Source organism: Loxodonta africana, chromosome 8 (genome assembly GCF_030014295.1).
Source record: "Loxodonta africana isolate mLoxAfr1 chromosome 8, mLoxAfr1.hap2, whole genome shotgun sequence".
NCBI classification, from domain to species: domain Eukaryota; kingdom Metazoa; phylum Chordata; class Mammalia; order Proboscidea; family Elephantidae; genus Loxodonta; species Loxodonta africana.
In genome coordinates, this window is record NC_087349.1 from 92,589,927 (window position 1) to 92,603,077 (window position 13,151).

Consider the following 13,151-nt stretch of genomic DNA (forward strand, 5'->3'; position numbering starts at 1 on the left):
AGAGGTTGGACTCCAAGGTAAGTTAGTTGTCTGGAAGCCTGTCTGCATGGAGAAGTATTGTAGGAAAGTCATTAAAAGTATGGACCCTGGAGGTAGATTGATTAAATGCAAATCTTGGCCCTTGGCAAGTTATTTACCCACTCTCGGCTTTGGTTTTCTCATTTACTTTGTAAGGCTGTTGTAAAGATTAAGTGCCTAATGTCTAGTAAACCAAAAACCCAAACCAGCTGCCATCCAGTCAATTCCGACTCATGATGACCCCATGTGTGTCAGAGTAGAACTGTGTTCCATAGGGTTTTCAATGGCTAATTTTTCTAAGGTAGATTTCTAGGACTTTCTTCTGAGGTGCCTCTGGGTACACTCAAACTTCCAACCTTTCAGTTGGCAGCTGAGCACACTAACCATGTGCGCCACCCAGGGACTCCAAACTCACAGCAAAGATTACCTACCTATTACTTTTTTTCTTTCGGAACCATGTTAAAAATGAAAGTTCGTGTCTCAGGCTAGTCAGCAAAACTCATTCATGATGACAAGGACCACCACAGCATCCTCATTGTCTTTTGCCATGTTTGATGCACAGGAGGCATTCTTTAAATATGTGTTGAATAAATTAATAGACGAACTAAAACTAATTGTATGTTAATTCAAATGAATTTAACTTAAAGAAATGTTTAACAGGTTTTACCATTTTTATGAGAAATGCCTCTTGACATTCCCACTCTCCCTACGACCACCACCATATTGCAGCCTCCTACCTCAAAATGAAATGTGATTAGTGACTTTCATTCCATGCCCAGGTCTTGGGGATGAGATAAGACCTCCCCAGCCCTGGAATAACTGACAGCAAGACAGGAAATTATCCTTCTTGACTCAATGTCAATAATCAGTAGCCGTAAAAAGGAAAAACTTTCATCTTGTCTCTCACAGTGACCTGGACAAGAGCATTTATGATTTCAAGGTGGTAGCCCCATGGAGTTAATTCCTATACCTAGTAATTTGTAAACTGGGTACTCGTAATTTAGGAGACGTGTTAGTGATAAGGGCAGAATGTCTATCATAAATGCCATAAAAATCAAACAAAGAAGATCATTATGAACAAGCGAGGAGTGGAGCTCCCAAAGACTAGCTGGGTTTTGATGGTATGGAAGACTGCGACATTTCTGCCAGGCTTTCCATAAGCAAAAACTCTTCCTGGAGAATGAGTTTAGATGTTCAGGAGGCTTTGCAGAGATTGTCCTGGGTGAAATCAGGGGTGATAATATGAAAGAAGTATGGAAAGACGGGAAGTTATTGAAATAGAAGGAAAGAAAATGAACACAGAAATAGGAGAAGAAAAGGGACTCTTGGCATGTGAAAGAGATGAGTAGTCATATTCAAGGAGGGAAGAGGAAGTCAAGTTCAGCAGATTCAAGAGAATGTGGATGTATTAAAGGCCATTAACTTTGGTGAAGAGGACACATTTTTTTCAAGAGTAGTTTAAATAGGGCAGAGAAGACAAAAGACAGATTACAGGGGCTTTTGAACTAAGTATGAACCTAATGATCAGAAAAGAAAAATTCAGCTTTGAAAGGAAGAGAGTGAAAGCAATGTATATTCAAGAAAAATGTCTCCTACCTCATTGCCCCCACATCCTTTCAATTCCCCCTCTTAGGATGAGGCAAGGAAATGTTGAGAAAAGATTAGAAATGGTGTATGAAAAGGGAATAATTGAGAAAGGAAAATGTCTTTGAATTTGGAACGGGATTGGAAGAGGGGTGTTGTTGTTATTATGTGCCTCAGAGACAAGCCAAGGGGTAGCAGTAGATAAATCATTTAACTCAACTTTACCACCATGCATCTGTCAGTTTGTTTCACTGTGGTGGCTTGTGTTTTTCTATGATGCCGGAAGCTATGTTACTGATGTTTCAATTACCAGCAACGTCACTCAAGGTGGAGAAGTTTCAGTGGAGCTTCCAGACTAAGATAGACTAGGAAGAAGGGCCTGATAATCTACCTCCTAAAATGAGCCAATGAAAATCTTGTGGGTAACAACAGAACATGGACAGATACATGCTGGAAGATGAGGTCCTTGGGTTGGAAAGCAATAGCTATAACAGTGGACTTAAACATACCAATGATTTTAAGGATGGCACAGGACCAGGCAATATTTCTTTTGGTTAAATATAAGGTCACCATGAGTTGTAGTTGACTCAAGAGCAAGTAACAACAACAAACCATTTCAAATTTCCTGGAAGCTGTATGTATGGTCTTTGAAGTAACAGTCTTTTGCTTATTTCTACGAGCAAAAAATGAAAACTCCAAGTTCAAGAGAACTGACTTTGGGTTTCTGCTTGGGCAAGACTGCTTTGTCTTTAAATCCAGCCTGCTCCTAAGTGGCAGGAGTGAACACCCTTCACATATTTCATGGTGGGAGGAAGCCACCCACAGAACAAGTCATCACAGACTGCTTGTGCCTGTCAGCAGAGTGTTGACAGAACAACCTATTCTCAAGGATCTGCCTCTACCTCACTGAATCATTTGGAAATCTTTAGAAGTGTTTGTGAGACTTTGATACTTGGATGAGGAGGGAGCACAGAAGGGCATATCTGGCTCGGCTTTACTGCTTTGGTGTTTGTGGTCTTCCAAACCTTTAAGTAATGGGAACAATGTTTCTCATTTTTATAGTTTTAATGAATATAGCTTTAAATATTTTAATAATGTGGACCCCATTGGCCAACATTAAATAGTCTATATAAAATAGCCTATATAGAGACTAGAAATAGAACAATCAAATTATGAATTTATCTTGTCTTGTCCAACTCTTTCATTTTATGCAAGAGGAAATGACATTCCAGGAGATCTTGAAATGACATGCCCAATGTCATACAGCCAGTTGGTAACTATCTAATAAGTAATAAATACTTTATAATAAATTACTTTTGTGTTTCCCTGTTGATTAATTAGTATCTTTCATATGCTTGTTAGATGTTAGCAGAAACAGAAGAGAAGTATTTACCTAGGAAATTGTGTTCCAAAATGGCAGAAGGTGTGGGTATCAAGTGCTTAGCCAGAAAATTTGTTTCAAAAGGGAGGAATACCCTTTACATGTGTGTATAATTTTCTCTATTTCCCGATCTACAGTGCATTATTCCCTGATGTTATATACCTGTTCCTGGCAAGTGTGTAGTAGCTGCACATTCTGACAAGTTGTTTAGCTGCTGAGTACCATTCTTAATGACTCCATAACCAAATTTGCTTTGATATTCCTCAATTTCTTGTTGGTATAGACAGTCACTCATTCAACAAACTTGTGCTGAGTACCTTTTCCATGCAATTATGATATGAGAGCTAAAATCTCTGTCCTGAAGAAAATTCCAGAGTGGTTGGACAGAAGTGTAAACACAGACTTAAGAAAAGATTGTGAAAATATTTTAATAGTGCTGTACATTGAACTATAGGATTACAGAGAAACCACTAACAAATGTCCCCCTTGACCACAGGACACATTCAGAAGCTGTGGTCAGGGTACATCGTGTAATTGTTACCATGGGATTAAGTCCACAATGGAAGGAATGTCCAGACTCTGATATGAGCCCCTAACTAGCCTCAGACAAGTCTGCATTTTACACGGTCTCAAGATCACAGATGCGTAGCTCGGAATCAACCTGACGGCAATGAATTTAGGTTTTTTTTTTTGAAGTTCCCAGAATATTCTCTTGCTCCCCGAATGTTTTTATTCCTCAATTATCCAAACTGAGTGATCTCAAGATGACTTAGGTTTTCCACAAACTAAAAGTGTCAGATTTACCTTCTATGAGAACTTTAATCAAAACTCTTGCATTGATTTGTAATTCCTCTCTCTTCACTTGCCAAGACAAAGGCAGAGGGCAATGTGGAGAAGAGAAAGAAAAAGAAAGAATACGGTTTATTGTTTTGTATACATCTTTCCTTAAATATTCCCAACAACCTTATGAAGTGGTGATTTCATACCCATTACAGAGATGAGGAAATAGATTATCAGAGAAGTGTGGATGTTTCCCCAAGGAGATGGCTTTAGAAAGCAGCAGACCAGAGATTAAAATCCAGTTTATTTGGCCTGAAAGTGCTTACTCATTTAACCATGTAAGAACCAAGAATGTTGGCTAAGCCAACTGGATATTCCTGTCTCAAATAACAAAACAATCAACTAATATTCGGGGATTATTTACCCAGGACAAAGTGCTGCACTGGGATCTCTGGGGAACACAGAGATAAATAAAGCACAGTCCCAACTTTCCTAGTATGAACAGCCTGTTTGGAAGGACAGCCTGTTTGCATAATCAAAACCAAAAACCAAACCCATTGCTGTAGGTTCGATTCTGACTCTTGGTGACCCTAAAGGACAGAGTAGAACTGCCTCATAGGGTTTCCAAGGCTGTTAATCTTTACAGTAGCAGACTGTCACGTCTTTCTCCCACAGAACAGCTGGTGGGTTCAAACTGCCGACCTGTCAGTTCACAGCTGAATGCTTTAACCACTGCCCCACCAGGGCTCCTTCCTGTTTGCATAGAGGTGTAAAAATTTAAAGAACGCAGAGGATAAGAATATAATCAGTGTGGCTCCTTTAAGAATCAAAGTATCATGTTCCATGATTTCACTATGGGCTGAAGGTTAAACAGTGGAAAGGAGCATTAATGGTTGAATGTGCTCAAGTTAAAGCAAATATGGAAACCGTGGTGGCTAGTGGTTAAGACCTACGGCTTCTAACCAAAAGGTTGGCAGTTCGAATCCACCAAAAGCTCCTTGGAAACTCTAAAGCAAATATGTAGTGAAATTAAAGTCAAAGCCCATTTTTTCTACTTTTGATGATTTTTAAAAACTTGAGGTCTTGCTAATATTTTGGTACTTTGTTTTTTCTTTCTTTCATTTTCAATACACAGTACTTTTTTTTCCCTTACAAGATTGGGTTCTTGGTTAATATGTAGTTTTGCATCTTCTTTTTTTATTATATATGATATAAGCGTGCTCTTACGTTAATAGGAGTTCTTTATACGCATAAGGATTAATGATGTTATAGTCATCAGAACTGAAGGGATCTGAAGAGAGAGAAAGTGCTGGAACCCTCAGGCAACCTGATCCAGTATGAGGATTCCACTTTGGGCCAAGTCTAAGGCGACAAGAACTTGGTTCTGAAATGGTGCTGAGGACAGAGGTGGTAATCTGAGGAGTCAACAGAGGCCACTCTCCATAACTTCTGCTCCGTCAGTCTGTGTGGGCTCTTTAGGGCTGACACCATGTTGGTGTCCCTTCCAAAGGGCAGCCTCTGGGGGCTGAGGATCTAGGCCAAGTGAGTGGCTAACGAAAGAAGGTCATTCCAGCATTGGAGAATCCGTTTTCCTGAATCAGACTGGTATACTAACTGGGAGGCCACCCACTAAAACAGAGGGAACAAAAGAGTTTTTCTTTACAAACAACCCCTGATCCTTGCTTTACCAAGGGTTCCCACTTTCTTCATCAGGCTTATTCCTGCTTGTGGCCTAGTATAATCCTCATTGGTTGTGCAAGGCTGTGGCTGAGCTCAAACATGCCAGTATAGAATGAAAGTTAGGGACACGAGAATAAAGCAACGCTTTTATTTTAAAATTTAATGATTTTCATAGTGTTATATTTTTGAAAACCAAACCAGTTGCCATCAGTCAATTCTAAGTCATGGAGACCCCATGTGTGTCAGAGTAGAACTGCACTCTGTAGGGTGTTCAAGGGCTGATTTTTCAGAAGTAGATCTCCAGCCCTTTCTTCCAAAGCACCTCTGGATGGACTCAAACCTTCAGTCTTTCAGTTAGCAGCCAAGAGTGTTAACCATTTGGGTCTGCCCGGAGACTCCACAGGGTAGATAGTATCACTAGTGGTCATGGGACAGGCTTGGAGTCCTGCACCGGCTGTGAATCCTGTTTGACTCTGTGGCTTTGGACACGCACTTTGACCCTCTGCCCTTTAATATAAAATTGTATCAATTGTACCTTTGTTGACAGATTATATAATGGATGATTTTAAGGATATAACTGTTAGATGAATTTGAAGGATATTTATTATGCCAAGCAAAATGTTCTAAACTCCCTCCTTGGCCTGGGTGTGCCTTCGAGTTCAATTTCTTTGCTCTCTGTCTCCAACCCAGACCACCAAATTAAACCTCTTCTACCAACATTATGTAGCTGCCTCAGAGTGTGGGTGTGGCTGGTAACAAGCGAAGTAGGCCCTGGTGTCCAGCTACCTCCCCACTCAAAAAAAAAAAAACCCAAGATCTCTGTCAAGTTGATTCCAACTCTTGGTAATTCCATGTGTTATAGAGTAGAACTGTTCCATAGGGTTTTCTTGGCTGCAATCTTTATGAAAGCGGATTGCCAGGTCTTTTTTCCATAGTGCTGCTGGGAGAGTTTGAACTGCCAACCCTTTGAATTAGTAGCTGAGCACAAACTGTTTGCACCACCCAGGACCTTGCCTTCCCACTCGGGGGCGGGGAGAGAGGGGGCATTCTGCTGTATTGAGATTGGAGACCCAGCTCAGATGGGTGAGCCAAACCTGCATAAGGCTGTGAAGCTAGATTCACTCATCTCATTGTGCCGGTTCTAGCCTCTCCCTCTCGCTGAGCTGCTCATTGTGTCTGATCTCTGTGTGTTTTAAATTGGCTTGCCAGGTTACTCTCTTATGATGGCGGGGAAGTCACATGCTTCTGACAACCCTCAAGGAAGCCAGGAAAAGAGCAGGAGAGAGATTCTTAGGTCCACCAAGAGGGCATGGACCCGCCTGGACGAACAGCTGCCTCCTGGCTCGGAAGAGGACAGCCGGGGTCTCACCAACGTCACGCTGGGTGAGAGGGGCTTCAGAGCTACTTATACGATTGGTGAGGGATGTGGTGGCTTATGGCTGGGGGCAGATGATTTGGGGACAAGGACATTGCTTTGATGGGGGGGTCAGTGTTCCTGGCATGATACCAGAAACTTCCATGAAATAGGCACTTCTGACTTGCCACACAGGCACTCAGAACTAAGACCTTCTTGATGGAGATAAACCAACTAAAGAATGGACTCTCCATTCTTCCCACACTGATCTCCCCTCATCTTGAATCCTCCAGGACCCTGAACCCTGGTTCATGCCAAAGGCATGGGGCTTCTTCCAGGACATTTACTTGAAAGTCTTTGCTGTGCTGGGCCTTGCATGAGGCTTTGATAATTATTTTAATCATGTAAAGAGTAATAAGTAAGAAAATACTTCTCCCCCTACCTGCCCACCCAATGGCATAACTGTTTAATGGTTTTACCTCTTTACTTACTCCTCCATTCATTCCTTCTAAGTACTTGAACTGGAGAATAAGAGCCTCCCACATCCACAGCAGTCCATGGGTGATGCGAACTGTTAAGCGTTGGGCTACTGACTGAAAGGTTGGCAGATCTGACCCACTCAGTGGTACCTTGGCAGAAAAGTCACAGCCTTGAAAACTCTCTGGAGGGCAGCTCTATTGCACATGTGGGGTTGCCATGAGTCAGAATCGACTCGATGGCAATAGATATAGCCCATGTTCACCTGGCCGTTTCAGCTCATCTGACACCTTGGGACGTGGTAATTCAATTGCCTTACTGTTGGATCAGATAAAGTCAAAGAAAATCAGTCCAGAGTAGCCTGTAGCCAACCAGAATGGAAGCAAATATTTAACAGGAAACCTGGCCTTTGTACCCTTTCATTTTTGCCAGTTGACGATGTGTTCAGCCAGTAGTAAAGATCCACCTTAAAAGACTGGGGCCTTTTTAACACAGGGTGCCTTTGGCAATCTGGGGACTCTAGTGCAATTTGTCCCTGGAATGAATGCAAATTTGGTTTCTAACCTGGCAGAGAACTCCTTGCAAATAAACATCGCTGGCTGCTTGCCTTAGGTAAATGTCGTGATTCAATAAGGAGAGGCTCTGTGGTGATTTATATCCAACAAGAAAAAGACAAAAGTCTCGTATGCTTTTTCACCCTTCATATTCATGCCAGGTAATTAAAAAATTGCTCTAACATCTCTTGTTCTTCAGTGATTTTTCTTGTCTTCCCTTTCCCGTTTTGTTTCAAAAAAAACTTACGGTTTTTTGGCAAGTTTACACTTCATTCTCAGGAAAGGCTGGTTATGGAAAGCGGGAGGTTTTGCCTCAGGAAGAAAATGAATATGCTTATAGAAACAGGGGACTCAATCTGTAGGAAATAGAACAGTTGAAAGGTGGCAGAATGATGGGGTCGAGTAGTTTTAGCTGGTTGTGTGTTGGCTGACTTGTGTGCTTCCTTCTCATTTGTAGAAGATTCCAAACGAGAAAGTATTCAGCAGTGGGTGGACTCTGGATTCTTGTAAGTGTCTCTTTGTGCCCTTATTATGAAATTATTTGGTCCTCTATTATTTGAACTTGTGCTAGGGAGGCCCCTCTCCTACTTATCACCTGGGCTTTCCCTCCTGAAAAGTCCATAGGAGAAAGGATTTTCTCTAGAATAGCCTAGTTTTAAAGACACATACCTCTTCTGTGTCCCCATTTCCAGTCTCGGCTGGTGGTTCTGCTGCAAAGACCTATGAGAACAATATGAGCAACCCTGCTGGGGAAAAACGAGACATGTAGAGATTTTTCTTTTAGGTGCTTGAATGATTACCCTACTATTGCAAAAGCTGCAAAGCAGTTTAAAAGTACAAAACTAAACGTTATTTTAGTCCCTAACTAAACTACCAGTTGCCCAAAGTCCTTTCTTAATAAAGCCTAACTATGCATTTGCTTTTGTCTGTTTAATTAAAGAGCAATTTGTTATAATTTATCTACACACATTGTTTGACTCTCAATGGTTTTGTTTCTTTGTAGTGTCTTTATAAATGAAAACTTTCAGCAAGGCATCGACCACACCGGTAAGACAAGAGAACCCAGAAGCAGTTACACTTGGTGGATCTGAGAGAAAATGCATTGAAATGTCTGTATGAAAAAATCGTCTTAAAGTGAGCACAGTTAGAGGCTCCTAGAAATGGAAGAGATCTCAAAATCCATTCAGCTTAACCCCTTCAATTTAATATATAAGATGGAGGCCCAGAAAGGACAATGTACCCAGGGGTAGGTCAGGGTCTAGAAAACAAGCTCTTTCTAGACCATCAAGCAGCTCTGACTGGCAGAAAATTTGCTGGGTACTATGAAGGGCATTTGCAAGGATGTAATCAATAGAAATGAAATTGTTTAATTTTCCTCATACTGTGTTTTAATTTTATATCTTAATCTAGTTTCTTTCTGTTCTTTGGTCTCAAAATCACACTTGTACCCTCCCTTTCTAATGACGCATTTGTTCTCAGTAAGAGCAAACGGCTGAATTCTAATACAAACAGTACAAGTGTGTCTGTGGCAGAAAACGTACCACACTTGTTTCACTGAAATTTGCTAAGAGCATTATAGAAAGAAAGAGAAATCTAATTACAAGTCTCACAGTTTTCATCTTTATTAAATGGGATCATGTATTTCATAGAATCCAAGGTCCCTCAGTTATAAGAGGCACTGGTATTTTAATATGCTTCAGACAGAATTAAAAAAAAAAAAACCTGACAATTTAAAATGAAAGCCAACACACCCTGATTTCACAGATGTTAAAATGTGAAAAAGTGTGTCTTAAAATTGATGAAATACCATAAATCATGTGAGTGGACAAAATTAATGAGAATTAAGGATTTAATTATTCAAGGGAAAACTATTAGCTTAATATTTACTTATTTTGCTGCTTTTAATTACATTGCTTTCTCCACTGCTATCTTAAATTAGGATTAACGTTGGCACAAACCATTTGAAATTTAAGCTGTTTTACCTTTTTTTGTTTTAAACTAGGTGTATCACTGAAATTTCTTTTTCACCAAAGTTCTTTATATTTTTTTGCCAACAAATTGAAGTTAAGTGCCTCTGTTAATAATATAACAACCATTAATAATATGACTCAAAGAAAGGCAAGAACTTAAGAAATATAGCCAGCATTTCACATTCCCCTGACATTTCAGCTTGCCTGGGTCACGATGAGAGGCCTGGCACTGGCCTGGCGGAGTCAGGAACTCTATGTAAAGCTTCACTCCCCAGAAATTAAAGACAAATCATGGCCTTCCTCCTCTGAGGCAAGTCAATGAACTGTAAAGGCAGAGACATGAGGTAAAGACCTGAAGGAAAGAAAGATTATCAACGTGGCTCTGAGATCAGAAACGTACAGTTTCATTTTGCCAGGTCCTTTATCTTCAGCAAGCTTGTTAATAACAAAGGAATGGCTTCTTACAGTCTTAATTGAGCCTTCGCTTTTACAAGGCCCTCTCTCATCTATCATATTTTGAACTCAGTAACCTGTGTAGTAGCAAGGGTGGTTCTCAATTTTGTTTTACAGATGAAGAATCTGGGGCATAGAGTGGTCAAGTACCGTGATTTGTGGTCACAGCTGGTTGGAGGCAGGAGGGGGAACTCGAGGCCCAGACATTCTGTTAACCCTTCTGGGTGCTGAGATAGACACACACCAAGGGTCAGGAAGCCAAGCGCCACACTGGAGAGTATGGAGGCTAGGACACTACCAAAAACTGGTGACCTAAAGGCCATGGTAAGGGATGTAGGGAGAAAAACTCTGTGGAAATGGAAATAAACGAAGACGAGAAAGAAGTCACTGCTAGGAAAAAATAAAATTCTGTCCAATCCCATAAAATGCTGATATGATGTAGAGTGGTATACTCATTCCTTAGGGCTGCCATAACAAGCTACCACAAACCTGGTGGCTTAAAACAACAAAATTTTATTCTTCGCAGTGCTGGAGGCTAGAAGTCTGAAATTAAGGTCTTGGCAGAGTGAAGCTCTTTCCAAAGGCTGAAGGGAAGAATCCTTCCTTGTCTCTTCCAGCTTGTGGTGGTTGCTGGCAATTCATGGAGTTCCTTGGCTCATAGCTCCACCGCTGCAATCTCTGCTTCTGTCTTCACATGCCACCTTCTCCTCTGTGGATCTGTGTGTTCTCTCTTCGTCTTATAAGGACATCAGTCATTGGATTTAGGGTCCACTTAATCTAGTGTGACCTTATCTTAACTGATTACATCTGCAAAGACTATTTGCAAATAAAGTCACATTTTGAGTTCCCGGATGGACATGAATTTTGAGCGGACACTATTGAACCCAGTGCAAGTGGAATTCATTCTGAGGCTGGTTTTCCTTATAGATCACGTCACAGGTTTTATACAGTAAGGTGCAGATTAACTCCTCTGAGTGATCACCAGCTACACGGGCAAGCATGTTTGATTCTAGGTTCGGGCTCTACCTTCCCATAACCACAAACACAGTAGGACATTCAGAGCCTTACTAGGGTCAAATATGGTGCTAAAGGGAACAAGAGAATAGGACTGTTAGGGTCTCTCTTCCAAGGCTGCTGACTCATTCTTAATCCCAGATACCAACAGGAAGCTGTGTATAAGAAAGCCTGGAGAGAATAGCTGGTTTGTGGCAAACTCATTCCCTGGGCAGGAGAACAGATTAAACATCAGTACTCTCTGACTATGACAGTGCCTTGTTATTATATTCCGAGGATACACATACCATGAATGCAGGTTCCAACATGTTAAGTTTATAGAATATGTGCTTGTTTAACAAAACATACCAGCATGACAGCAGTTACGCTTGGAACATGCTTGGGATATGCTGTTGAGAAAACTAGAACTGATTAATTCATGTAGTTAACTAATTACATCTAATCTTAGTCAAATTACACCTTACTCTAGTAAAGAGATAGCTTTTGTCAACAATATGCTTGCTGTCATTGACTATTTGATGGGTGGTTAGTCATTTGTCCTTTTTTATCTTTAGATATTTCCTCTCCAAACCCCAGACAGGTCCCACAAGAGTAAACATACATCTTTTCAGAAAGAACATATTAAATAATAAGAACTTACAAATCAAATCATAAATCTTTTTTTTTTTTTATTGTAAGAAAGGTCGAAGTAAATTCAATCCAACATAATAAATGTTCCCCTAATGCTTGTCGAATGAAGGCATTCAGAGCAAGCAGCTGGGCTAGAAGGCGATTACAGAGATGACGAAAATAAGGCTTCTGCTCCCAGGTATTTCCTTATGGCTTTCCAGGACCATTACTATCTGAATGTAACCTCCACCAGCTCTTCTACAAGACCCTTTAGTCATATCCCTTCTCATTTCATCCCTAGTTCATTATCTTTCTTCATCCAGCTCTTCCTTTATTAAAGCTTTTCCCGTTCTGTTCTTCTCTCACCTTTCTTCTGAGGTCTGACTCAAGTCCCATCTTCTTTGTGAGGCCCTTCTTGACTTCTCCAGCACAGAGAGACTCAATCTCTCTTTTGAACACCAGTAACATCCTTTAGGTTTCTGGGTGATGCAAAGGGTCTACACTCATCTACCAAACAAAATGTTGGCAGTTCAAACCAACCCAGGGTGCCATGTAAGAAAGACCTGGCGATCTGCTCCTATAAAGGTTATAGCTAAGAAAACCCAATGGAGCACAGTTCTAAATCTGTAATACATGGGATTCTCCATGAGCCAGAATCAGCTTGAAGGCGATGGGTTTTTGTTGTCGTCGTTGACGACAGGCAGCATGTGTTCTACCTGCGAAACCCTTGGCCTGTGCTGTCTCATATTATTATGGATATGATCTGTCTCACTAACAAAATTGCACACTCCGCTGGGGCAGGAACCATGTCTAAATCATCTGATTTCACCAAAGCTAGTCAGTAAAAAGATCTTAGTAAAACTAGTTCATAAGTAAGATGAACTAGTCAGATCAAAAGATGTAGTCAGATTGGGAAACTATCACAGGTAGGACTTGAGACGGGCAGTGAGAAGGATAGAGCTTTTAACAAAGAAAGAGGAAAGCAAGAAAATTTCATTTGGCAAAAGCGATAGGAGCTGGAGCAAAGGCCCAGAAATGAGAAGAAAACTAAATGCGCACAGGAAAGGATATGAAAGGTGGTCAGATCAGAAAAGTGGTTTCACACTAGGGAGCAATGGAAGAATTTTATTGTTGTTGTTAAATTGAGTGTGGCCAGATTATAAATGACCTTAAAATCACACAAGAGGGAATCATACTTGGTGTCACAGAACAGAGATGGCAAGGAAGTGGCATCTCTTGTCAGAACATATCAAATGGATGTGTAGTTACAAGCGTGG

The 13,151-nt window shown here is 40.8% G+C and overlaps 1 protein-coding gene across 1 annotated transcript in view; it reads left to right on the forward strand.

The window, feature by feature from the left end:
- The first annotated feature begins 6,643 nt into the window (after window positions 1-6,643).
- The window catches only part of ITPRID1 (ITPR interacting domain containing 1), a 104,256-nt gene continuing 97,748 nt past the window's right edge, over window positions 6,644-13,151 (forward strand). Inside the window, exons 1-3 of the mRNA XM_064290412.1 lie at window positions 6,644-6,826; window positions 8,286-8,334; window positions 8,832-8,875. Of these exons, the coding sequence (XP_064146482.1) occupies window positions 6,664-6,826; window positions 8,286-8,334; window positions 8,832-8,875 (256 nt within the window). The 5' untranslated portion in view covers window positions 6,644-6,663. The remainder of the gene's footprint in view (window positions 6,827-8,285; window positions 8,335-8,831; window positions 8,876-13,151) is intronic.